This window comes from Lethenteron reissneri, chromosome 33 (genome assembly GCF_015708825.2).
Source record: "Lethenteron reissneri isolate LAM-NWPU_2019-01 chromosome 33, ASM1570882v1, whole genome shotgun sequence".
Lineage (NCBI taxonomy): Eukaryota > Metazoa > Chordata > Hyperoartia > Petromyzontiformes > Petromyzontidae > Lethenteron > Lethenteron reissneri.
This window is the reverse complement of record NC_083811.1, coordinates 1-26,829: the sequence shown is the minus strand read 5'-3', so window position 1 is coordinate 26,829 and position 26,829 is coordinate 1. Positions and strand designations below refer to the sequence as shown.

At 44.4% G+C, this 26,829-nt stretch overlaps 1 protein-coding gene across 1 annotated transcript in view; it reads left to right on the top strand.

The window, feature by feature from the left end:
- The window catches only part of LOC133350393 (activating molecule in BECN1-regulated autophagy protein 1-like), a gene marked incomplete at its 3' end in the record, with an annotated part of 43,149 nt that extends 24,103 nt beyond the window's left edge, over positions 1 to 19,046 (top strand). Inside the window, exons 5-7 of the mRNA XM_061564727.1 lie at positions 13,096 to 13,206; positions 15,210 to 15,398; positions 18,892 to 19,046. Coding sequence (XP_061420711.1) covers positions 13,096 to 13,206; positions 15,210 to 15,398; positions 18,892 to 19,046 — 455 coding nt within the window. The remainder of the gene's footprint in view (positions 1 to 13,095; positions 13,207 to 15,209; positions 15,399 to 18,891) is intronic.
- Between the last annotated feature and the right edge of the window lie 7,783 nt (positions 19,047 to 26,829).

Sequence of the window (26,829 nt, the reverse complement as noted above, 5' to 3'; positions counted from 1 at the left end):
CTCGGCGCTGCTCCTTTTATCCCCTGGCAGCCGCCTTCGGCCACACCCCCTCCTGGATCCCCGGTCACGTGTCCGCCAGTCCTCCAATGGAGATGCCCGGCACTCGGCGTGGCTTGCGCAACAGCGTAGAGAACACTTTGTGTGTCTCTACAGATGTATTGAATTTGTCAAAACATTTTTTGTGCTCGTGTGTAAATGTGCTTAGTTACATGTTTTAATTTGCATTTTTATGAGGTGCAGCAGACCCAACCAAGGGCTTCAGAGCACCCGACAGTGAAATGTATACCAAAAAAAGCTCCAGGTTACCTAATACTTTGAATCGTGTGCATAGGAATCTATTATACAGGTAGGAACAATATGTTCCACACTGCCCACCAGGGATTTTTTGTCTGTCTGTCGTGCATAAATATATATATAATATAAACAGCTCTCTGGTGGAGACCTACTGCCGGGTACGGAGAGGGGAGGTGCCTAAGGGAGGAGGATCAGGGGAGGGGCCTAAGGGAAGGGGGGGGGGGTCAGGGGAGGGGCCTAAGGGAAGAGGGGGGGTCAGCGGAGGGGCCTAAGCAAGGGGGAGGGGCCGATAGTTGAAGGGGCTGGCTACCTCAAGTCAAGTTATCTTGTACACAGGTAGGAACAACAGATTCCACACTCCCCACCAGGGATTATTTGTCTGTCGTGCATATTTGTCTGTCGTGCACGAATGCGCTGTCCAACCAAGTTCCTACCTGCCCACTCGGAAGGAACGTGTTTTACGTTGTATGCAGATGCTATGTAAAATGTTCAATATTTTCTTTTAAGTTAAAGACAAATAAGTGGACTTGGGTGAGATGCATTGCCGGAAGGGGATGATGGTCGATGGTCAAGACCGCTAATGGAGCAGCAGACCAAAGGAGGCAATTCACCAGAGGGACGGTCGCTCTGGTGATGGAGCATGTGCGGCAAGTGAGCTGGGTGAGGGATGGTGACAGCATACAGAGGCTTTTATCCAGCGGTTTGACACAGTGGCCGATTATCACGATGTACCGATGTTACATTTAAGCTAATGGAGCAAACAAAAAAGCTTAAACAAGAAACAATACTGATAGATGTGGCTCTGATGACTGTGGATCACGGTTGAAATACCGAGGAATGTGAAGCATGTTAAATTTGCCAAGTGTGCTATGTAAACGCTATCAATAATACAGGCGCTATGTATCAATACCAGCTTGTTAATCTTCTTGATTGTTGGTGCATGTTATAGGTGTTTAGCTTTTTTATATTATTATTGACAAGCAAGCTGACCTTGTGTAGGGCCACATTAAATATGCTATTGATTTATTTAAACTAAAGAAAACTTTTCTTTTTAGCTGACAGCGCTTGATCAACGGACAGTTTCTCAAATATTCTTAGGTTTTTTTTCCGGTAAAGTCACGTAGGTAAAAAAAATTAAAATTAATAAAAGTAAAATAAAAAATCACGTTTCGGAGGCAACACAAGCCTTCGTCTTCAGGTGGAACCGTCACAGCACGATAGCTGTATCAAGTAAGAGAAATTCCAAGAAAACAGTCCTTGTATATATACTGGTTGAGGGTGGGAGGAGCCAAGGTAAGCCCTGGATATTATTATTGAGGTTCGGTGCGGCTGAAGCACGCTGTTAGGAATGAGCCTTTGTTGTGTAGACTGGTTGAAGTTTCTCAAGTGCCACGTGTCTCGTTTGCACCGCAGTTCTTGCCGCAGGCACCAACTCGATGTAGCTGTATTCTTTCTTTTGTCAAAAAATAACGTGGGAGAGCGCTGCCTGGCAACAATGAATCGATTCGGGTTTTTTTTCCTGCCAAAAGGAACCTGTTGATCCTAGATGTTTAAGTTGCGTTTGTTTTGGCTCGGCAAACAGGGCACCGCCAAAAGTAACATGAATGTTTGTTTTCTTATGCCTACCATTGCATTCTTTATTGTGATGGTGATTGTTATATGAAAGTCCTTTTGGAGCATGTGCGGCAAACGTCCTTTCGTGATATTGCTTTACAAGTTGGCTCTATAAAGACACAAGTACCATTTCATCATTTTTAAATCAGATTGAATAGTCCCTGGTTAGTTTCTTTATTTAGATTTTCGTCCGAGCTGTGATTGACCATTATTCTTTATCTCTTAAACAAAACAACACGCACGCAAACTTTATCTTACTACAATGACACTGAGCTTAAATTGCCTTCAGCTTTGGACACAAGTGGCCCAAATCCTAATAAATCTCATACGTGGCCACATGTTATGTTTTTGGATGAATGCCCATCGTCAGAGCTCTTGTATTTCAAGCATCGGCTGTCTCTGTTTCTTCTGTTGCTGCCGCATGACTAGATTATGCGTAAAAAGCTAAACTTGAATATTGAATCAATGGCTGACCAACATGCTTTTAGGGCCCTTTAAATGTTGTCCTTTTTAACACTTAATTGCCTATCCCGCACTGTTTGAAGATATACATTTTTAGGCCGTGTATATCGAATGTAAAGATTACGTACAGTTCTTTTGTCAATTCACCACTTCCCACACTGCCGTGCGGGTCATGGAAAAGCCATGTCAAACGTGTGTTTCGTTTTTTATAGGAATATGTATCATATTTCTCATATTTCACGCGAAATAATATTTATCAATTATCTTTTCTCATTCGTGTGAACCATCATAAATATCCTGTAGAATGTACAAATACTTGACATGACCTTATTTTACATCTGAATTTATATATGCACTGTGCTTAAAATGTTGGCACTGCATTTTGCGCTGCTGTCAGGGGTAATAGACGTTTTCACGCCACAGGCAGATTGTAAGTTTGTGTGAATCATGCCCACATGGGTCTGTGTGCGCGCGCGTGCGCTTCGGTCTGTTTTTTGCGTGCGCGCACACTTGTATGATTGTATGCGTGTGGGTGTACGTGTGTGGGTTTGCTTAATGTACAGATGCCGCCAATCCCAAGAGCAGCTGCTGCTTCCATATTTCCTAACCATTTCCTGTCGTCTATCAATATTTATGGACCTAGCAGGACACAAATGTCATATGCCTCGGTGCCTATTTTATTATCAACTCAATATGTTTTCCAAGGATATTGCGTCTGGAAATCACAGGCTCGTGAGTGATTATGGGATGTACTCTTCCTGGAACAACTCGTATCAATGCATAATGACATTTGAATGCATTGTATATATAACGTCTAAAATATGTCTCGTGTTGCAGTTGGCTTCAAAGACCCATGCGTCATTCTGTCTGTTTGCAAAGTGTATGGCATTTGAGAACTAATAAAAAAAACTCCGTGCTCAAACAAAATGACCAAACCTCTTTGGCCGAGGCATCAACAGCACAGTCATCCTTAGCATGGGATTGGACAGAAATTTATAAGAACACTAGTAGACCTTAGACCACGCCGTACCAGAATTACAGCCAAAGAGGGGGGGGGGGGGTCTTTAAATGCGGAGGTAGTACTCTACAAATACCTATGTGTCATTAAACAGAGAGAAACTGGAGTTCATTGGGCACATCAATAGATCCAGCAAACTCCCCATAACCATCCCTGCAAGGCAGCATTGATGGGACCAGTAAGAGGGTACCCAAGGAAAAACCAGGATTCGGAACATCACAAAGACTGGACGGGCGTAAACCGCGGCCAGCTGATCCCCACGATGTTGAAGGGGGGACTGAGCTATCAACTTTTGGTGGTTCAAGGAGCTCGTTGTTAGACCGGTCGTGTGAGATGGTTTAGGATCTGTAAATGCAGTTCGCATCTTCCTTTGTCTGTTTTCAACTTTGCCTTTCGGGCAGTTTTCATTTTCCTCGTTCCGTTCTGTGGGTGCTTTGTTGGCGTTATAATCCAAGGGCTGGAGATCTGAAGCAATAGGATGGACTGAGAGAGAAGAGGGTGTGAAGGATATGGAGCTAACCTTTGACAAATGTGTGTTTCTAGATAAGCACCAACATGGATTAATTCCTGCCTCTTATGAAAGCATGTTGGAATTCGCATCGTATCTGCTTTTTATCAGCGCATTAGCACATACGCGGCTCTGAGGCACTTTACCCGTATATAATGCGTTCTGAGTCCCGCATTTAGGGTTTGCATTCGTGAAAAAAAAAATTAGACTTCAATTTATATGAAAAATAGAAATGAGGATTATATTTCTGAGAAATATGTTCCTTTACGATACATTTCCATGAAGATGATGTCCAATTACTATTAAACGCTGGAGAGAATTCCGTGCGCGCATTGGTGAATAGGACATTAACTTTTTTTTACTGATTTTTTTTTTCTGCAGGGATAGTGCAGGTGTGCGCTCTCACGGCAGGTGATGCTCTAACAATTTCCTGGTCATGAATTTTAATAACTGGAGCGGTGTTCATTCTTTATTATCTTTTCATTTTTATTCATAATGTTGCTATTACAATTATAATTACATAACCCCCTTTGCTCATGTTGGTATTTGATTTTTTTCTGTCATCCTATTAAAAGCCCTGCTTTTGCAAATGTTACAGCACTCTTTTCTGCTCTCTCTCTCTCTCGTTTGTTTTACAAGGTCACCTCAGGTCGATACATTTGGATAAATTCCCCCCTGTCCAAATGTAATGGAGAGCTTCAACAAAGTTTGAACATTTGCAAAATTTAAATGAGGTCCCAGCAGTTCGTTTGGCCCGTGGAGGAGAATCGTAGAATTCCAAAAGACGCAAAGTTTACATAAGTATTTTTTTAGACACATCTTCTGTGTCTACCACAGCATTATCATCATCAGTCATCAGCCATGATCAATCCGCTGCTGGATCAAGGCTTTCCCAAGCCAATCACCACCCATCGTGGAGTCTGTGGATCTGCGATGTGCGTAATCCACCTTGCGCCTGCTGATTTTAATTGTTCCACCTCGACGGTGGATGCAGTCTCGGGCGCGTTCCCTCCTTGGGCTGCTACTCCCTCACTAAGCTCAACCGCCGGCCATCGTTGCTTCTAGCTACGCGTCCTGCCTGAGCCCGCTCGCTTTTATTTCCCCATCAACATTATATCTATCTATGTATGTTCTCTGACCTGTGTGATACTCTTTCTTTCTAAAAGTGTAATTCCAAGCGTGCGCTTCTCCACGCTTTGCACACTTTATAGTTTTTGGTCATTGTTCTATGTGATTGACCATGCTTCTGATTAATACTATCCAAGCAAGTTATGTCTGTACGATGAATATAAACGTTCCTTTTTTAGGCACAACGGTACGTTTAGACACGTTGAGGCGGCACGGTGGCGCAGTGATAACACTTGGGCCTTGACCGCTAGAAGGCCCTAGGATCGGTTTCTGACTCGGGCGTCTTTCTACGTGTAGTTTTTATGTCCTCCCACTATTCTGCATGTGTGTCCCCCAATTTTTCCAGTTACTTCCACGTAGGAAAAAAACTCCAAAGTAACTAGAATTGGCGAAATATCGCAATTCTGCAAAACTACCTACAAATGACACATTTGGGATTTCGCATTGCAACATTGCCCCTGACTGAAAACTTGGCAGGACCGTCCTCAAAAAAGTCATGAGACTTGGTGAGGCTGTCCTGGGTTAAACAAGTAAAATAATAATAATAATTAAAGATTTTTTTTATTTAAAGCTTTCGTGACTGCAGGGATTCATATTCTTGGTTCTTTCGGTAAAGTCACGTAAAAGGGAAATAATAAAATAAATATAAAACAACAACAAATAATATTTTTTATATTTATATTATTTTATTATTTCTCTTCTACGTGACTTTATCGAAAGAACCAAGAATATAATGTTTTCATTAAGATTACTTTTCCAAAAGCACTCCAACCTGCTCTCATCTCTCCTTTATTTAATCGTTTTCATCATTTCCTATATTACATTTATATTGCTTATAATCACTGTCATCAGCAAATTTTAGACGATTAATACTTAAATTTTTATATTTATGCCCTTGTTTCTCCGATCCAATAAAAAAAGCCTACATGTTAAACTTAAAAAACTAATCTTAGAAATGTCGATGTGAATAACTTTGAAAGTGTGCCTCCTTGTCTAATGCTCCTAAGATACACTTCGTGCAATGTCAGTGTATCTGTCTTAATTCCATTTTTTATCTCGTACCGACCAATCTATTCATTAACGTGCATTTCAATATTCCTGTCTATCCAGCTTAACAGTGTCTTGCTTCTGGTGTAATATAGCCACACCTTTAACGGCACAACTTTGGATCAAATCTGTTAGTGACAAAGTGACTCATTGTCACAGAAAGATAGTTCAGGCTAGAAAACCATGAGTTTCAATCAACACGCAGAAACGTCTACAAAAAGCACCCAGCCTTTGCGCTTTATGCAAAAACCATCAATAGCGTATGTAGAACTCATTGTGGTCCTCTTGTCTTAAATTGCCATCAAAATGTTCATAAATGTGACCGACTGATGGGCAGCAGCAGGACACATAGACAACTGCAGACAACTTTGGGTGCAGGCAGAACAAACAGTCGGGGTCTGCACAACCCTTTAACGTGTTACGTTCAGGACACGGTTAGGCTTGCATGCCGCTGCTGGTGTCACTTTCGTTTGTACGCGAGGAGCACATAAGTGGAACGGGACTGATTCAGAAATGTGATTGCGTCTCGGGTGATTTAGGCAATAACAAATGGTTGTCCCGCATTATTGCAGTTTGCAAATTGTATGTTTGTTTTTGTGAATACGTTGTATTCCTATTCCCACACCGACTTTGCCTTTTAGCCATTTTCTCCAAAGCAGCATTCACAATTGCCTTCAGTCATGTCATATAGCAATGGCAAGCAATCTAATGTACCGGTTGCTTTGTTATATACGAAAGTCTGTTGCTGTGTCTTGCTTCTGCTGAAAGACCCAGCTACTGGAAGCATATGCTGTTCATATGAAATAAATGGGATTGGAGAAGATAACTCCACTCGAAGGGATGATGGTCAGTGGTCAAGATTAACAACGGACTGGCAGTCAACATATCTGTGACGGACAGGTATCTTGGGGGGTGAAGGATCGATACAGTTAGCACGTGGATGGATCGTGAATTTCGCAGTTCTTTTAGAGATTCTCGCATAAGGGAGCCTTCATCCAGCAGTGCATTAGTCCTGGCTCATGAGGATGAGGTTGTATTAGATGATGCCTTCACTTCAATTTTTAAGTCAAGATTTATATGATCCTCTTCAGAAATAATTGAAAGCTAGGTATAATGTATATAACAAAGTACGCTGTAAATATTTGTTGTCGCATATTTTTTGCCACCAAATATATTTAGCGTTCCATTTAATTTTTTATTAATACTGCAAATGAAACAGTCATCTGCTGTGTTATAAATTGTATCAGCCTAAAACCGCATTCTTAATTAAACATGCATTTTCTTCTCCATAGGTGCTAAACAAATGTCATGCTTGCCTTTGATTAGACCTTAAGTAGTAACATTTGAATCCCATACCTTATATTGGCATTCGTATCAAACACGAATTGGAAAGGAAAAGACCACCTTACGGTACCCCAGTAAAGCGATTTCAAATATCCTTTACTTTTATATAGATAGTTAACTTGAACTTCTTTCGCACCATACGTCGCCAACCGTGCTAATCGTAAGTGAAATAATGGAACATTTATCTTAAGTTCGTCTTTGGAAGCCAATCTCAGACCCCCATCGCTTTTGAGGTCACTCGCCTGTTCCTGGATGATGTCACTTTTTTATGTGAACATGCCACACCGGGAGACTTGTTCCCATGCCGTGTCGCGTGGCACATACCTGCAGATAAGCTTCGTTAGATGAAGCGAAGACTTGCCCGCAGCCAGGGAAGTGAGGGCAGGCATGCTGTGCTGACTAGTTCATTATCCAAGAGAGAAAACGCCAAAAAACCCAGGAGTGAAACAAGGAGAAAAATGCAATTCCATTTGCGATGGAGATTGAAATTTTGGGACACCCGATGGCAAATTTGCAAGCTTATCGGCTGTAAATGCCTTGAGTTAGATGCATCACACCAAGTTACACGGCTGTTATTATTGCTGAACACCTTGTGCTTGTTCAAAGGTGCCATGTTTTCAGAAGGTTATGTATAAACATATGCTTTGAATGTACTGCAGAACTTTATTGCCAATCAACAATTAAACTTAATGGGGGTACCCCAGGGTACCATAGTACCCCGGCTCTCGCATAATGTCGGTGATGCAGTCATTTTTAGTCTGTTGATGGTCGGCGATGCGGCAATCGACTCCTCTCGACGAGCTGTACACGTTGCACTATTCAACGTTTAATTTTTCGATAACGGATTTTTATATGCTAATGTTTGGCAAAGAAGAACAGGATCGATTTCTGCCCCGGAGCGACGCCCGTTTTCTTCTTGGGACGCCAAGGTTTTCGCCTTCGGTGCCGCAGCGGTGTTCGAATCCACCATCGCGTCATTCCAAACAATCTGGCGTTTGTTCGAGCGGGTGGGGACTGCTTGCTGAATCGGGTCGTCGATCTGCGAGCTGATCTCGCTCGCGATTTCTGAGTAATATGGCAGGTATTCCGGAGGAATAGAAAAGTACTTCTTTGGGAGTGAGAGCAATTTTTTCATCGTCAGGCTGCCGACAGGAGTCGTCGGCAAACGGATTGATTGCAACGTCCCCTGCTTGATCGTGTCTACGTTGTCGCCAAACAGATCATGTAGAATCGATCGACGGACGAGTTCGACATTCTCCTGCTTGATCAGTGGGACATGGACGACCTCACTGTCGGGCGTCGAGCTGAGGTGTCTCATGTTAACGAGCCCTAAATCGATCTCAAAAAAGTAGTTGAACGTGTAGCGGGTTGGCATCTGCTTGAAGTGCTTCTTCAAAATCGCGTCCCAGCCCGTATAGAATGGGCGTTTGGAATCGTGATGATTAACCAATATCGCCTTAATGCTGTTGACACGTCGTTGACGGCCTGAACGATGGCCATCGGGGTGTAAAAGTTCTTACCATTCATCGTATTGCGACACGATGCGACGACCCGATCGGCCTGGTATGAAGTATAGCAGAACGACTTTGCTGTAGAACAATTGTGACAGCATCGCAAAGAAACATCATCACCAGCTGCGACTTGTTTTGGCCGACACAGTTGTCGAGAATAACAAGCAAAGTGCTTGGCATCATGTGGGCCGTCTTCATGGTAAGCAGCTTCATGTGGTACACGAAGCAGAGGCTGCACAGTGCGTCTGCATATTTTCCTTGTGCGCACTTGTCGTAGAAAATGACCTTGTTGGCACCGCTCATGATGTTCGCTGGGACGAAGTTCTGGACCGTCCGGTTGGAATTGAAGTAATCCGCGGACGGGCGAATGTGACCGTAGTGCGGCATGGCGAAGCTACCGCCAAAATCCTCAATCTGGATAGTGGGAAGGCCGTTCAGTTCCTGCACCGACGGCAGTCCGCTCGGGTCGACGCCGGCTGCGTCGTCGTTGTCGTCGTAGTGTTTCGGAATGACGGTGTCGGGGACAATCTGATCAGGAGCGTGTTGTTTGACATACTCCTTGACAAATTGGCCACCGCTCGGCGCTGGCAGATGGCGGCGTCGAGATGCATGTTCTTCTCCAGCAGTAGGCGTTGACGTTCGTCATCCGGAAGATCCTTGCGTTCGAGCTGGATATCGATTCGAACGCAGCAGTGGCAAATGTCTTCGGGCTGTGTGCGTCAAGCTAAGACCGGGATAGTACATGTGGACGGACTGAATTCATCTTGAAAAGTACACGACACAACGGTCCTGGGCCTCCATCTTGACTTAGGAACCACCGACAGGGATGATCGAACGAATCTCATTTTCCGATGGCCCTGACTGGATCATGTTAATAATGATCCCCTCAGACTGCTGCCATTCCGATCCGTTCTGGATGGTCTCCATCGACGCCCAATCGTTCTGAATCTTGTTAATCGCTTCTTGACCCAGCTTGGCGATCACACGCTACAACGCCGTCATCTTGCGAGTGCACCGTTCACGAAGAATGCGACGAGGCACGGTCTGCTGCGAACCACCGACACCGCCCATCCGACGAATGCTTTCGATGCTCGATAACTTGGACAATCGCGAGGACACCGCCCCGGAAGCCGATGATGCGCCCGTCACGAATGTCGCCGCTTCTGCCGCCGAAGATGACGAGTCTGCCACCGACGAAGAGGCACCTGCCGCAGAGGATGCCGCTCCCGCCGCTGATGTTGACGCGCTCGACATGAACGCGAGGATGTGCTTCTCCCAGCCAGTCGCGATGAAGTTGGATTAGAAACTCTTTTGAAGTCCTCGATCTCATCGAGAGCTCTGATAAAGGCAGCTAATGGCCTGGATTCCCAATCGCCAAGATCCTACGCGATCACCTGATGCATACGAGCGTTCAGGGTTTCAGCGCAATCGTCCTCGCTGCGTTTGGACATCGCGCAGTAGCACTGATTTCGGATTGATTGGTACCCGAATCGCGGAGTGAAGTACACCCCTCGAAAAAAGTGTCCCAGATATAAATTATTTAATTGCCTCGGCCAATTTGTATCATTTGGTACCCTGGGGTACCGCCATAAGGATCAATTCTAAAACTAGGTACCTATTTGGATTTCTTGCAACAATAAAAACATCTTGTCGTTATTTATTAAACCTCTTTCGGTAATACTGCGCGAGCAGTGGTAGACAAGCACGCAAAACAATATTTACTTTAATAAATAACACTTACAAGGAAAAGTATTTAATGATAAGTTACGTTTCGGGAAGTGATCTTTCACAGTGCATTGAAAGGGCAGAGAGGTGCCTCTCGCTTATTGTTTGTTATTTCTGTTTTGGACAAAACCATCGCAAGTATTTGGTTTTTTTAAAAATATATAATGCATGCTATTTATACCAGTCATAACCATCAATAAACCATAGGATCCCACCCTGTCCAATTGCCTTTGTAAGGCTGAATATTTTACTTTGTATGGCATCACAAGCCAACATCATCTCTTAGACTCTTCACAAACGATCAGGCCCCCTTCACACCACCACCTTATCCGAAAGCCCCGGGGTAAATTTAATACTATACGCTTCCTCAAGGGGAGAGCTATTACGCCTTAGATTGTTTTTTTTGTTGGGGAAATTTGACATTAAAGGCATTATAGGCCAGCAATATAGGAAATTAGTTTTATTGTTGTGGTATATTGTATTTAAAGGAAGGCTTGCATACTTATGTAAAGCAATCCTTTGCTTTTTGTAAGTGCTGATAGTAAACATTGCATCAAATAAAGCTGCTGCTACCGAAAAAAACATTGTAAAATTACCTTGCCTATCTGTTTAATTTATTATTACAGCTTAGAATTGGCTCTTAAAAATGTCAAAATGAATTATGGCTGGCCTGTTTGTAAATAATCTGAATTGTTGATGGGATTTTAATTCCTTTTCAGAAGGATACACATTAAAGTCTTGAGTCATGCGCATAAAAGTGCAATTACCTCGGATGCATCAAACCGATATGGATTTCATGATCGCTTATTTGGCATGCAACAGAAATTCCAATTTCATTTTCTGGATATGCCTCCATTTTCATATAAAGAATAAGTTTGTCTCAACATGCATCCACATCCTCTGGTTATTTGGAGTTTACCTTCATCACTGAAATGTTCTATGAGCTTGATTATTTGCTTAATAGATTTTTACGTTTGTTTTATCGAGAAACGACGATACATTATAACGGTTGTGTTGTAAGGACTAAGGATGGCTGAGTGGGAGTTTTTTTTAGCGTTTGCATTGTCGTTAAGGAATCTCCGAGTTCAGTCCCCAGGCTGTTGTCTACAGTGCCAGGTTCACTTCCATATTCGCATAAGTACCAATAGCACTGGTCTTGCACCCGAATAGAGAAGGAGGGCACTGCTGTGTATAGCACAATGCTACTATAGGATTTCATGTCGAGCTCCGTAGGCTGCTTAAATTCTGATAAAAGTTTTGTTATATAATTTTGTCCCGATGGCAGTACTCGGCACATTGCATCCTTAACCGAGATTCAGCATTTTGAGTCCGCTGCAATGAGGCTGCTTATTAAAAAAGATCTTATTTTATGGAACCATAGTGCCTCTGCATCGAGACTTTGTTGAGAGACGTGCGTGATGAAAAGGGCCTCATTAATCTATCTCTTCTGGCAGAATCTGGCGGTTACAAATGCCGTGGCACAGAGGCATCCTTAGCGAGAGTGAGGGAGCCGAGGCATAGGTGTGTGGGGAGAAAATGGTTCTCAAGAGAGCCTTTGTTAGAGGGGGGGGGGGGGGGGTAGAATTCTACACTCGGATGCATGTGCAAAATATCTCGTGGGAGGGCAATCATTCCCAACCAACTTTCGGGAGGGTCGAAACTGCCCCATTTCTGGAATTCCACTCTCGAGCCAGTCCCCATAAGACCAGTGCACTAGATCCAGTCTCCAGGCCATACTTGTACTTTTGCCGTAATCGTTCATCCCGTCACACGACCTTTTACATCCACTTGAATTTGCTTAACTTTCCTCCGTTGGAAAGGTCAAAAGGTTTGTGTTGATGTACAGTAAGCATTATCTTGAGTGAAATCCCTGAGGTAGCCCCCCTCATGTGCGTCGAAATCAACGCGTCCCTATGTTGGCCAAACATGTCCCCTTCGTGGTCATTTTCCTCTGCCCATCTCTGAATCGGTTAGGATGCAGAGCTGCTGTGGTTACCTTAAAGAAGTATTTATCTTTATGATGAGCAGATTTAGATATGAAGCCAATGCAGTGGACTCTTTTCAATGCCGCATCAATGAAGTGTCGAACAGTATGAATCTTAATGTGACATGAGACAAACTTGTTTTTTTTGTATGACTAATCAGCTCTTTGATTTTGTTTTACATGACTCTTGAGAGTAATTATGTTGTTTGCTGATCCTCCCTCTTGCGATCACACCACATTCCCTCCACTAGTAATTCTCTGCTATGTGGGTGTCTTATTTGCTGCTGGTGTCGCCACTCATTCATCATTGCTCATGGACTATTCTCTACCATACTAATGCACGCATGTGCAATTACACTTTTCCTGGCAGTCACTTAAGGTAAATGTGCATTTATGATGATGATGATGCATTTCGAATCTGTCAAAATTTACCATGCTTTCTTGTTTTTTGTTGTTGCAGGGGCTGTGGTCGGAGATGGTCAGTCAGCGGTGGCTAACAACATCGCCGACATCACGTACCGCCTGCAGTGGTGGGACTTTGCCAGCTACAACCTGCCTGAAATTAGCAATTGTGAGCACCAATTCACAGCAGACACAAGAACGACCGTATTCACCCAGGAGGATGCTCGTCAGTTCGCGTGACCTTAATAAGCAGCATTGTGCCTGGATAGTGCTTGGATGGGTGACCACCGTGCACAGCAGCTTGTTGTAGTCTGCTGTGAGGCTACGTGGCGGGCAGCGTAGCACAATACATGATAGTACTTTACTGCTTTGCCGTGAAGTATATTTTCCCACCTGCCTTCTCGAATCCGCAACGGACCATTGTGCTGAAGTTTGGTTCATCAAAACCCCCACTGCCTACACCACACTGGTGGAGGGCTCTTAGCCCGCAGTGGATCCACTTAGGCATGCACATGTAGATACACAATTAAATATTATGCTCAGAATTGCCATTTTTTACAATTAGTTTAGTTTCACAGGTTCCAAATTACAAACAGGAATACTTGGTTTTTAAGAACAACGCATCATGCAAGGTTGTGGATGTACCAAATACCTGTCACGTAATCACAGGTTTGCCTTTTAAGTTTTATCGAAGCAAAATTTATGAAAATGTATTTAGTACATGAAAATCTGCTGAGAGATCCTATTTATTGGAGAGCAGACTTGATTTGTTGTAAGAGTTAACAAAGTAGTGGGTGTATGTCCATTCAAGAGATTTTATTGGTCAAAATTCTGCTTTTGATGATTGTGCTGCTGGGCATAATACATGGATAACATTGTGTCCATTCTTCACGTGTTTTTAACTCTCTTTAAGTATAAGGATCACAATAAGTACTTAGCGAAGTCTTACGAGCGTACAGCCCCGCTTGGCCTTACGGCAGCATGTACGTTAGGACTGCAATGCGGTTGTATGTCCCGTGCCATCAAAATACGAAACGAGCGTTGCGATGTCTCTTAGATTATACTCTCACTGTTGTCATCCAGCGGCTCATTTGTCAACAGGTCACAATGCTGCACCAGTCCCATTTGGGTGCTTATACCTCATTGGCCGAGTAGCCGCAACACATTGGCGAGATCGATGGCCGTGAGAGCAAATCTGTTTCGCGTAATGAGTGGCGTGATGATATGCGCTAATGGGCTGAAATGCAACTTGCGACGAACGATTGCACAGTTGTCATGGCAGAAAAACACTGGGCCATTAAAGCTATTTTTCTTCACCGTTCAGATGTTTTTACGTTTAATGAATGCTGAGTTCTTGGTTTTTATGCATTGATTCAACTGTGTGAAAATTGGACACATTTTCCTTTTGATAGATGAAATGTGGAACTTGAGTGCTTGCTCTATTTTAGCATTTTTGAGTAAAGTGGTTTATGCAGAGCAGCCACTATAATATTTGGCAATTTGGGGGTATACACCATGATTTCAGAATTCCATATCATTGTCCTATATATTTGTTTTATGTTTTCTGAATTTATAAAAAGAACTGCTTTGTAGAAGAAATAGCAAAATCATTGCTTCAATGAGATTTTTTTATGAAAATGGCCCTCGGTATTACGTTGTGCCTTAAATATCCCTCCTGTATGTTTTTGTTCCATAATTGAACACTGCAGTTGCCATTTGAAGCATGGAGATGATAAATAATGAACATTTAGTAAATGTGTTATTTGTGCAATTCTTATGGTCGAAGGCGATCACAAAAATGTATTAAGTTCCACCAATCATATAGAGTGAGTGATTTTACCCAGTTAAGTAATATGCAGATGATTTTCAATTTTTTTAAATTTGGTCTGTGATGCCAAATGTATTATCTTTAACATTCCATAGTTTAACTGACAGTCTATTTACATATGGTCACTTCATCTGGCAGTATTAATCAGGACGAGCACCGGGCTCGATGCGTAAAGCCTCTGCAACAAAGTGGAAAACTTGCTCCCCCTCGCCCATATCACGGCACTCTAAGAGAAACACACATCGATGAAAGTGTGTTTCATGTGCGCGAAAGTAAAATGCCTCGTCAGTCAACACTCTGTGATGAACTCCCTCTATCTGACTCGAACGTTGTCTCTTCGGCAGCCAAAATCAACGTTCTGGTCACCAAGTGCAAGATCTACAACGACGCGAGTTGTGACATCTCGGGCGACGGTCGTCACCTGGCCGCCTTCGTGCCGGGCAGCCACCGGGGTTTCCCGGATGAGGGCGTCCTCAACGTTTACTCGCTGGCGCCACACAACCTCGGGGAGGTGCTTTACCAGCGCCGCTTCGGTGAGGATTTACCGGTTGGCCAACCCAGCTTTTCGGCGATGAAACGGCGTGCGTAATGTGTCCGTCTGTTCTTCATTGATGCGATGCGAGGTCGCCATTGAGACTGATAGTCTTGCTTTCAATGTGGCGCTGGGTCACAAAGTCATGCATTTCACATGTAAACTAAACAGTTGAAATACTATAACAAAACTCGTAACAAAGTGCAAAATGGATGACTGCAATTAAATAGTGTGACAGCCAAAGGAGGCAGGGGGGATGTTCACCGTGGAGATGGAGCATTGAGATCAGGAACATGAGGGATGTTGACAGCCTGGGGAGATTTTCATCCAGCAGTGGATTGATTGAGGTTAATAATGTAGACATTGAAAACATAATACCTTACAATAAGATGCATTCTAGCTATTTTAACTGCATAGGGTACATTTCAAAAGAGCTTCCATTCAGAGTGACCAAGGAACAAATCTAATTAAACATTAAAAACTCTGGCAATGGAATACTTTTGTTTTTAAATAAGAGAGAAGGAATATAATTATATCATCTGCAAGGAACTTAATAACAATAAAATAACAATTTCAACATGTATTTACTCTTGAGACATTTCAGGGATTTTGAGGCATATCATAAATCACAAGAATATAAATGTGGAATTAATAAATCGGATAAACGTTGCGTGGTAATTTGTTGGTAATTGCCTGAGAGAAAAACTTTGCCGATGTGGCGTGATGCCCGACTTTGATTTTTGTACCCCCAGATCGTGGTCATCCTTATAAAATAATTAGAATTGCCTGAGTGTGCTTGCTTTCTTTAGCGAACAAATTCGTTTCAGCCAAGAGGCGGCTACCACTTCTCTGTGGCCAGGCCGCTATTCAGTGTAGCTTTGGGTATTGACATGGCCACGCTGTGATGCATGGAACGGGGGTGGGTATTTGTTACGTTTATTTCATGTTAGATTGCCGTGCAAACCTCTCGTAGCTTTTATAAAAGTGAAGCAGAATTCACTAATCTTATTCGGCCTCAAGTGGACGTTTGCGTGTATCTTCTCTTCCAGCAAGGGACAAGTACGTTTTCTTAGTTAGCGCTTTATCGACATACGAAACAAAGTATATTTTACGTGACATTATTTGGTGATGCTGCGTTTGGCAGTGGTGCACGGATACATATAACAAAAAAATTCAACACTCGTCAATTTCACTCCGTGGCCTTGAAAAGAAAAATATATAATAGGTGACATTTCAGGGCTATGTCTCTTCTTTATATGCGATCAAGAAGGTCTATTGCTTGATATGCCACCTACTATATATTCTCACTTTTAAGGCCACAATGTTATGAATGTGCAGTGTTTTTTTAATATATATACGTAGAGATTGTGGCAAAAATATGCACGAGGTTACGTCAACTTTTAAGGGATACATTTAATTCTGAGTCATTTGCGGGGTCAATATGAAGGTACTAAAGTAATAATTTCCTGTGACAAATGCGTTAAATTTCATGGTGCGGGCAAAAATGTGGACAGCGAAATTGCAGAGGTGTGCCTTGCAATGTGCTTTTGAGAAATCCAAATTAAACAAAATTCCCCTCAATAAATGTCTAAATTTGGCAGATTTCTAAGGAAGCAGATTATAGGCTGGGATCTTTTGACATCTTGGGTGAATTATGTCGGTGAACAAAGCTCGGGCCAGCGTGTGGTGCTGCTTCCGTCCCTCCTGCCCTCATTCCCACATCGCTCCGGCGTAATTAAAAATTTCCTGTGAAAGAGATAGAGGGTGAGGCGGGGGTAAAAAAAAAATCGCAAGCTAAAAAACACAAGGTTGCTTGCTTGGGCATAATTACGTAAAATGAGTTATGTGCGTGTGCTGACTTCTAATGATGAAAAAAAGTTACATTTTAAACAAAAACACAGGTGAGAAGTCTACTTTAAAGCGTGCAGAATTTTCACTTGCAATCCGTGGAGCAGATGTGGGTGTGATGTGTTACTGTGGCAACTGTTCAGCATAGCACATTGGTGCCACTAATGGTCTCCTACCTTTTACCTCATGTGAACCTTTTTTTCCCCCACACAACACTCTCACCTTTGCTGGTGCGCGCGACGCTGTGCGGTTAATTGTGCGCGTGTAAATGGAAGTACACGGCACGTGTCTTATTGTCACGCTTGTGCTCTCCGTTGGCACGGACGCGTATCGCGTAAGCGCACCTGGGTGCGCTAACAACGACACGAGAGGGTTCTTACGTAAGTTGATTGCGCAAGTCATTGGGACGAACCTCGGTTACGGATAATCAGAGTTGTCGTGGCACGTAATTTGGAAGTTGCGCAATTAAGCAAAAGAAAAGTCATTCTACCTAAATGTGCCGGGCATCCCAGCCCATCATCATCATCACCACAAGCTTTTTGGCCAAGTTAGCAATGAGTATACTTGTGGTTGACTGCGTGTACATACACATTTTTATTACCAGTAATTATTTAAGATAATTATTAATTCATGGTCGCTTCAAATATTTATTGCTTGCAGGTGTATATCCATTTCTATTTAAAACTTTCGTGACTGCAGCGATTAATATTCTTGGTTCTTTCGGTAAAGTCACGTAGAAGGGAAATAATAAAAAAAGAAAAAGAAAACAATTAAATTCTCAGGACGTTTCGATTGCAACACAAGCAATCATCATCAGGTGTGAAAACCACAGCAAGAAGATTTTCACACCTGATGATGGTCGCTTGTGTTGCAATCGAAACGTCGTGAGAATGTTATTGTTTTATTTTTATTAATTTATTATTTCCCTTCTACGTGACTTTACCGAAAGAACCAAGATTATGTATATACATTCTTTCGTACATTTCTGGGATAAATGTTATAATGTTTAACCTTCTCCAGATGATATGGCATACCTTTTGCCCACTAGGAAAATAATTGCCATGACACTGTGCGAGACGGTAAAAATAAAAAAACAATACCATTGAAAAGTTAATGTGTAATTTATACATGATCATTATATCCTTTATGCGTGTTTATTTCCCATTGTTATTTTTAGGCATGCATCACCGTCATGAGTAGAAGTCGCTAGAATGGGTAAAACATGAATCATTATTTCTCCACGTGAGTGTTTGCGAAGGCTGGTTGTCTACCAACTGACAGCCAGGTGATTAAATTCTATTTCTTTTCCATTTTTACTCCTTGTAAACGTACGTTGCAATCCCCAGGGTCTTAGCCCCCGGTGTCGTCATTGTATCGCAGCCTCAGACTCTCCCGTTAATGGTTTTTGTCTGCGTATGCTACCGGGTTCTTATTTCCACTTGCGCGCACTCAAATCTTTTGGCAGCCTGTTGCAGATTTCAGTTTTTTTTTAAAGGTTTCCCCGTCATATCTCCTGACGGTTTTGTTTGCCCGGCGGAGCCTGATGAATGCGTAATATGTCCCGTCGTCCCATTGGGGAGCCCGGCGCGATCAAAATGCGTTGAGAATTATTTCTGTTTCTCCTACCCCCCGTGTTTGCCCGCCAGGCCCCAACGCCATATCCGTGAGCCTGTCCCCCATGGGGCGATACATAATGGTGGGACTCGCCTCGCGCAGGGTGCTCCTGCAGCCCTCCACCAAGCACATGGTCGCCCAAGTGTTCCGCCTGCAGCAGCCGCACGCTGGAGAAGTGTCCATGCGGGTAGGTGCCACGTGATATGCACGCGCACACACGCGCCCGTTTGTGTGTGTGTGTATGCCACCTTGGAATTGCACTCGGCCTCAAATGAGTACCTGGTGCGGTGTGTAAACATTGCCACTGGGAAGACAAAGGCGTCCAGGCGTGGTGCTGGCCACCCACCCCCTCATGGGCCGTGCCGGCCTTCATAGGTTATCGCTAACAGTACTTGCCCCAACAGTCTGTTAGAGGCTATACGGGGGATCTTTGTCTTGGAATTGCACTTTGACAGAAACAGTAATGCATACATTGGAGAGCGTTTGCAGATAAACGACAGCGTTTCGACTGTTGTGAAAATTACATGTATGTTGAACTTCTTTCGCACCATACTAATGGGTGCGTAAGAAGTGCAACATATGCTAACATACCCTGTGGAAGGTGCGGGGAAAGGACAACAAACTAAATGCATACATGGGCTTCGGCAGGACATGTCGCAAGGGGGGATCATCGCCAGAGGGTCGAGACTAACGACGGAGTGACAGCCAAAGGAGAGACGGCATCTGACCGTTGATATGGGAGTGATTAAAGCAATTGGTGTGCAGGTGCTAAGTGGAATATTACGTTGCAGGAACGCGAGATGGTGACTGCTTGGGTAGGCCTTCGTACAACAGTGGATTGATCATGGCTGATCATGTATGGTTGTGTGTGAATAGCCCAGTTGGTGCCTGCTTGTTTATGCAAGCTTTAGTGCCTGCACGCTGTTTGCACGCATCGATTGGAAAGTTTGCTTCATCGACACGTTTGCGTACAATTGTGGCGCACTGCCGGACACCCAATAAAAGCTCCGTCACACACGTGCACGCGCGCCCTCCAATGTGCAAGCAACGTGCACATAATGTGCACAAAATTCCTGCATTGCACCGTTATCGCTGGCAGCGCTTGCAAACCGGCACGTATACACTTAAGGGCAAGTCACAAAATTCATTTTTTTAATGTACCAAATGTTCTCGTCTGTGAATTCCTGGCGGCATTCATTTTAAAATTAAAGTGCATGTCCCTGAAGTTTTGGCACGACCATGACCCCATGATCTTTACACGAAAACGTAATTTTGATAACATTGGCCTTGCTGAAGCATGCTCTTTTCGCATTGTTTGAACAGCTTTTTGTAAAAACCGCCCGGCAAACGGTCCCAAATTGGCAGGTGTGCTCGCTCCGCGGAAATCTCACCCGCTTTAAGGGGCTTGGATGTGCTCAATGAAAGCCACCTGCATGGTATGGGAATGAGCAAAGAGCGAGGCTTCTTGGAGAATGCAGCGCGAGAGAAGGGTCTGCAGAGACGATGGCAATAAATAACAAAAAAATATTGATTGTGCATGCAGGCACGCGTCGTGTAAATGCCGTTGAAGAGGATGGCATTGTTTGGAGGAAAATGCGGCCGTTGCATTCAAAGAGGTGGCGAGAAAAATTGCATGGGCGACCCTCGGCGCCGATCACATTAGCGCCTTGCACTCGCTCGAAGCGTGATGCCTGCGCGGATAATATCTGCCCACTTGAGGAGTTGCACGTTTCCATTATTTGGACCGAACAAAGACCACCCTCTCCTCTCTTTCCATTTATGTATTTTAGCTCTGAATTTGGAGTCCATGTTGCTGTGTTGGTGGTGCTGTTTTGTTGGGAAGGTGGCTCCAGGGAGAAAGGAGGTTATAGTGGGAGAGAGGTGAGCAGCAGCGTGTTTGAGGCAGCCTGACTTGCCAGACTAACTAGCTCGCATGGGGGTGGGACGGGGGGGATAGCCCACTGGGTTCTATCGTTCATAGGTATTTCTTGAAGTTGCCGCTGGGAATATGTCCTCATTTTGCCTTCAAGTTGACAATAATGTTGGAGATGAGAACAATTCGGTTGGCTGTCCTTCTCTTCACTCAGCCATTTGCGCTGCTTAATTGGCAACTTTTTACTGTTGGCGTACGGAATGTGAAAATTGAACACGGAGAATTTTTTTCAGTGTTGTAACAGCTTGAGTGCCGAGTGGCATCTATTCCCAAATGTGCTCCACAGCCCGCAAACCTACTGTGACTCGCAATAGTGTAGCAGGAGGGCGAACACATAAAATGTGACAACAACACTCACAAGTGATGCACTACAAGAGATTTGTTAATATCACTTTACTACACTTGTCGACAACTATCGGGTGGGCGTTTGATATCTAACCATCTGGCCCAGACTACTTTCTGAAACATCTGCAGCACATGCTCACAATACCACACTTCATGCCTCTGTGGCTATTGCCACCTGACATGTGCTCACATATCCTTTGGAAAACACTGATTTGGCTATCACTGAACGTTGATGGAATAACATTAGCACCGCAAATTATTGTGCTCCTGCATTTAGTAGTAATTGCTGTCCTCAAATCTCCTGGGTGAGACTAGGCGCTCTTGAATGTAGTAATACTGCACCGTGAAAGACCTTCAAATGTTTCTATTCATCGCATGTTTATAAGTGGGTTGCTTTTCCCAAGCTATATCTCATGTCACGATGTTGGTGATGCTGCGTTGGCAGTGGTGCACACGTAATGAAAAGACTCAACACATTCATCAATAACGCAATTATTTACCTTTCAGGAAATTATATAAGAGATGAAGTTTCATGAAGAAGTGTAATAATGAAGTGTTATAAAATGTTCTATAGAGAGGGACAATTGGCCCAAATGTCACCTTTTATATATTTTCCTTTTAAGGCCAAAGGATGTGTTTATTTATTTGTATATTTCATATGGTTACTAGCTGTACTACCCGGCTTCGCCCGGGACTTGTATCTACCACGGCCGGCCGCCTTTGTCTCCCCAGTGGCGATGTTAATACGCTACAGTAGTTAAGTTACTCGTTTGAGGCAGAGTCGACCTAGGGGAGGTTCAAATAATCGTCACCGGTGGTGGCCGTGAGCGGGAATCGAATAAACACATACACATGACCCGGCTTCGCCCGGGACTTGGATCCACCACGGCGGCAAAACCGACATACATACACACACAGACATACACACAAACACATACACACACATACATACACACATGCATACAGACACACAGACATACACATAAACACATACACATGACCCGGCTTCGCCCGGGATTTGGATCTACCACGCCCAGCCACCTTTGTCTCCCAAGTGCCGATGTTAATACGCCACACCAGTTACTCGTTTGAGGCTGAGTGGACCTAGGGGAGGTTCAAATAATCGTGACCGGTGGTGGCCGTGAGCGGGAATGGAACTGGGTTCGCCGGGTTGGTAGCGCAGCGTAGCGTTAAGCACTACACCCACCGCTCCTCACACACCACACACGCACAGACACACACACAGACACACGCAGACACACGCAGACACACACAGACAGACACAGACAGACACACACACACACAGACACACAGACAGCACGCTAAGCACTACACTACCGCTCCCCACACACCACACACGCACACACACAGACACACACACAGACACACGCAGACACACACAGACAGACACAGACAGACACACACACACACAGACAGGCAGCACGCTAAGCACTACACTACCGTTCCCCCTACACAACACACGCGCGCGCGTCCATAGGTACACATACACGCGCTTGCTGCAGACACACACGACTTTCAGGGTGCGTAAGGCAGTAAACGACTGAAATAATAAAGCGGCAATGCTGTGCGAGGAACGCCTTAGACCAGCAACACATTTGTGTAATGCGAGCGTAAACACACAAACACATACAAACACATACACACACATACATACACACACATACACACAAACACATACACACAGACATACACATACACACAAACACACACATACATGCACACAAACACATACACAATACACACACACATACATGCAGACACAGACAGACACATAACACACATACATACACACACATACACACACATACATAGACACACATACATAGACACACACATACATACACACAAACACATGCACACACGTACATACACACATACATAGAGACACGCAGACATACACATAAAGACATTAAAAAAAACCCACATACATACACACACACATACACACAAACACATACATACACATACATACACACATACATAGAGACACACAGACATACACATAAACACAAACACACATACACATGACCCGGCTTCGCCCGGGACTTGGATCCACGATGCCCCGCCGCCTTTGTCTCCCCAGTGACGATGTTCACACACGACAGCAGTTACGCTTGAGGCTGAGTGGACCTAGGGGAGGGCCAGGTCCGTTTCAAATAATCGTCAGCGGTGGTGGGCGTGAGTTGGAATCGAACTGGGGTCGCTCAAGCAGCTTAATGACTGTTTGTACAAAGAACATATAAAGAATCGATTATAATAACCAGGCAAGAGTCCACATTATAGACTGCCAGTACACGCACTCAGCTTCATAAGCAGGCTAGAGTGTACATGATAGAGTGGCAGTACGCTCACCGAGCTTAATAAGCAGGCTACAGTGTACATGATAGACTGGCAGTACGCTCACCCAGCTTAATGAGTATTTGTACAGTGAACATTAAAGTAATCGATTGTTGGCGCGTTGGGTTTAAAAGTAATATTAATAGCACACATTGTGGTGGGGGTGTAGTGAAGAGTAGGAAAAACTTTGATGAATTTACCTCAGAGTGGCGTGGTGGGTGTCGAGGCCTAGTAGCGTGCAAAGCCTGCGGCCTCGCCTAAAATTGTCGGCTTGGAAGAGGCAGGGTACGGGTGGCGTTCCTTCCCCCCCCCCTAGCGCTCCAACAATACTGTGTAATGGATATTATTTAATTAAATACGGAGCTTATGAAAGTGGCGAAGGCGTGGCTAGCCGTTGGCAGGGGCAACCGCCGTCCAATGAAACTGCAGCCCTTGGCGAAGGCGTGGCTAGCCGTTGCCAGGTCCAATGAAAGCGGCGAAGGCGTGGCTAGCCATTGCCAGGGGCAACCGCCGTCCAATGAAAGTGCGTATGGGCCAAAGTCCACACACACACACACAGACAGACAGACATGAACGATTTTATATATATAGATTGCCATGTTAATGGCTTATGGCATGATGCATTTGCCAGGATCATCTTGCAAATTAAACAATTTCCACGTTAAAAATTAAGTTGTGATTAAAGCTAAGTGGCTGCCATAAAAATGTTTTTTAGTTGATACTTGAAATGTATTTGTGCAAAAATTCTCATCCACTTTGGGCAAAACATTTGATTACAAGCTTCTTTTTTGTTTCCGCTGCCTAATTGAATTGCTTATACTAGTAGGAACTTCTGGTTACACCAGCCCACGGGATTATTGTGTCCGTCCTTCATGCAGGGAGGGGCTGGGTGGGGAGGGAGGGGCTGGGTGGGGAGGGGAGGGTGGGGAGGATTAGGAGGGGCTGGGTGGGGCTGGGTGGGGCTTTGTGGGAGGTGTGGGGCTGGGTGGGGAGGGGCTGGTCACCCCGTGGTGCCCTTATAAAACTCAACGTTTAACCTACTCATGCCGGCTTGTGCCCGCCCTCACAGTCGGCCATATTTGCGGAATACACCATGCCGCCGTTGACCCTGGCCATTGACCGAGCAACCCAACGTTCCTACCAGCTCCCTCCACAGGAATGTGTTCAAGAAATTATAATCCACTGTGTTTCATATGGAGAAATAAAGAGAACACAATTTCCAGTAAAAAAAACCATTAAGACATGACAGGGCACTAGAGCAGCAAGGTCACACAGTGATAACACTCGTCCCTCAGAGCAAGCAGCACCTGGGTTTGATTTTCTAGTCAAGCGCCTTCTTGTGATGAGCTTGCACGTTCTCCCCCTGTTCTGCAATGGGTTTTCCAGTTTCCTCCCATTGTAAAAAAAAAACAGTGTATAACTGGTATTGGCCAAAAATCCTGCTGCTGGAAAATTACCTGCAAACTAGCTGAAAAATAGTTTTGAGACCTTTCCCGGATTGAACAAGCATAATAATAATACTTTTACATGGTTTACTTAAAATTTTGTAAAAACAATCATTCTTCGCTCTGGGCAAATATTTATTCTCAAGTGAGGCTGCTGGTAATATTTACACTCTTGTAAAAAATTGTCCCACAACAGCCTATGCTTCAATAATACAAGGGCCGCTTCTTCTACACCAGTGGGAGGAGAATGTCATCTTCTGAGGCGCATGGCGCAGTGATCATTGTCTTCCGTGACCGATGAACACCAACGGGGGGTCTCCCTTTACTGTGATTAAAGCGTCTCATTTATTGAGATGCAGACCGGTTGGCCCCAAATTGTTGTCACAGTTCATAATGCATTTTTGGGTCGGGTGGTGCAAGCAAAAAAGTGTGGCCTAAACCCTCCACACGACGCAGCCAATTAAAGAAAGTTGTCACTTGGAACAAACCTGCTAATTTATTATCACTGTTGGGTTGGGAGACCAGTCCGAACACATTTCACAAATTGTTGCCATTAGCGACATTGGTGTTGCTAGCAAAGCTATCGCCACTTGTGGCTGACACTGAGCGATAATACGACCCCATCTTCCTGTACTCGGAAGTGTTGACTGGAGCAGGCTCGGTGTTTGTAAGATGGATGTGCAGCGAACGGGCATTACGGCCTCGGCAGTTCAAGTGGCACAGGGGTTCTGCTTACATCGGGGAGACGTGGCCGTTCTTGTTTGGCACGGGACGAGGGCTTGTGCTCGCGCGTCGAAATTTTACCGCACTGGCAGCAGGATGGTAGGCGCTAATGACGGTTGACTCTGGCGAACAATCTGACATTTTCTCTTCGGTGTGGGCGAGAAGTGCTCCTCTTCATTTCAATATATTAAATGCCGTGACAGGCATGCAGGGCTCGGCCCACACCCCGCCCCACCCACCACAAATACCCCCAAACCACCCCCCCAACACCAGCCATCCAACACTTCCCTTTGGACATGCGCGCATCATGTAGGTTTTCTCTAGCGCGGGGAATAAAATGCCCATCTCGTGGTGGACCGCAGAGGCTGGCGGTCGTGTCTGCTGTGGACACATGCTGCTGTAATTATGCAATTTTGAGCTGATTTCCCAAAGGGATAATAGCTAGGACTGCTCACTTCGCCTGCCCACATACGTTCAATAAGTCAACAGGTATCCAGGAACATGGGGGGGAGTGTTACATATATAGACACGTATCATTTATGATCTGAAGCGGAGAAACGTTCCTGTGGGAATTTCAAGTGTGTCCTGTGTGCTGTATCTGGAGATATGATATAGTGTGCATTTTAATGTCTATGGGCCTTTGCCACTACCTAGATCAAACAAACTTCAGTGTACAGGTATCCATAGCACACCCCATATTTTCATGCAGATTAGTTTAAACTTGGGCTGCTTAAATGATGCTCTTTCTCTTCCATTGTGAAATGAACAAGAAATATTTGATCGAGGAGTAATGGCTAAGGGTACAGGCAATGTAGCGTTCACCCAAAAACTGTACAGAGAGACGCCAAAATGAATGGGTGTCGCATCCTGCGACAGAGACTCGCGCGGAGAAGCGAAGCATTCAATATTTTAGAGACTGCAAAGTAACCGCCCCTGGCTACCATCCCTACCCCTGGCTGCACGCGGCACCATAATGCTTGGCTCACAGGAACAAGAACGATGCCTTTTAAGGCTGCATTTCCTGCGAGATTGCAGCTCACACTGCTCCCATTTTTAAAGCAACTTGGATAGCTCTTTCCCCGGCTGTGTCCCTTTGCAGAGGGAGCCTTTTCATCTCTGCAGAAATGGAAAAAGTAGCCAAGCAATCAACTTGCGAGGACACATTT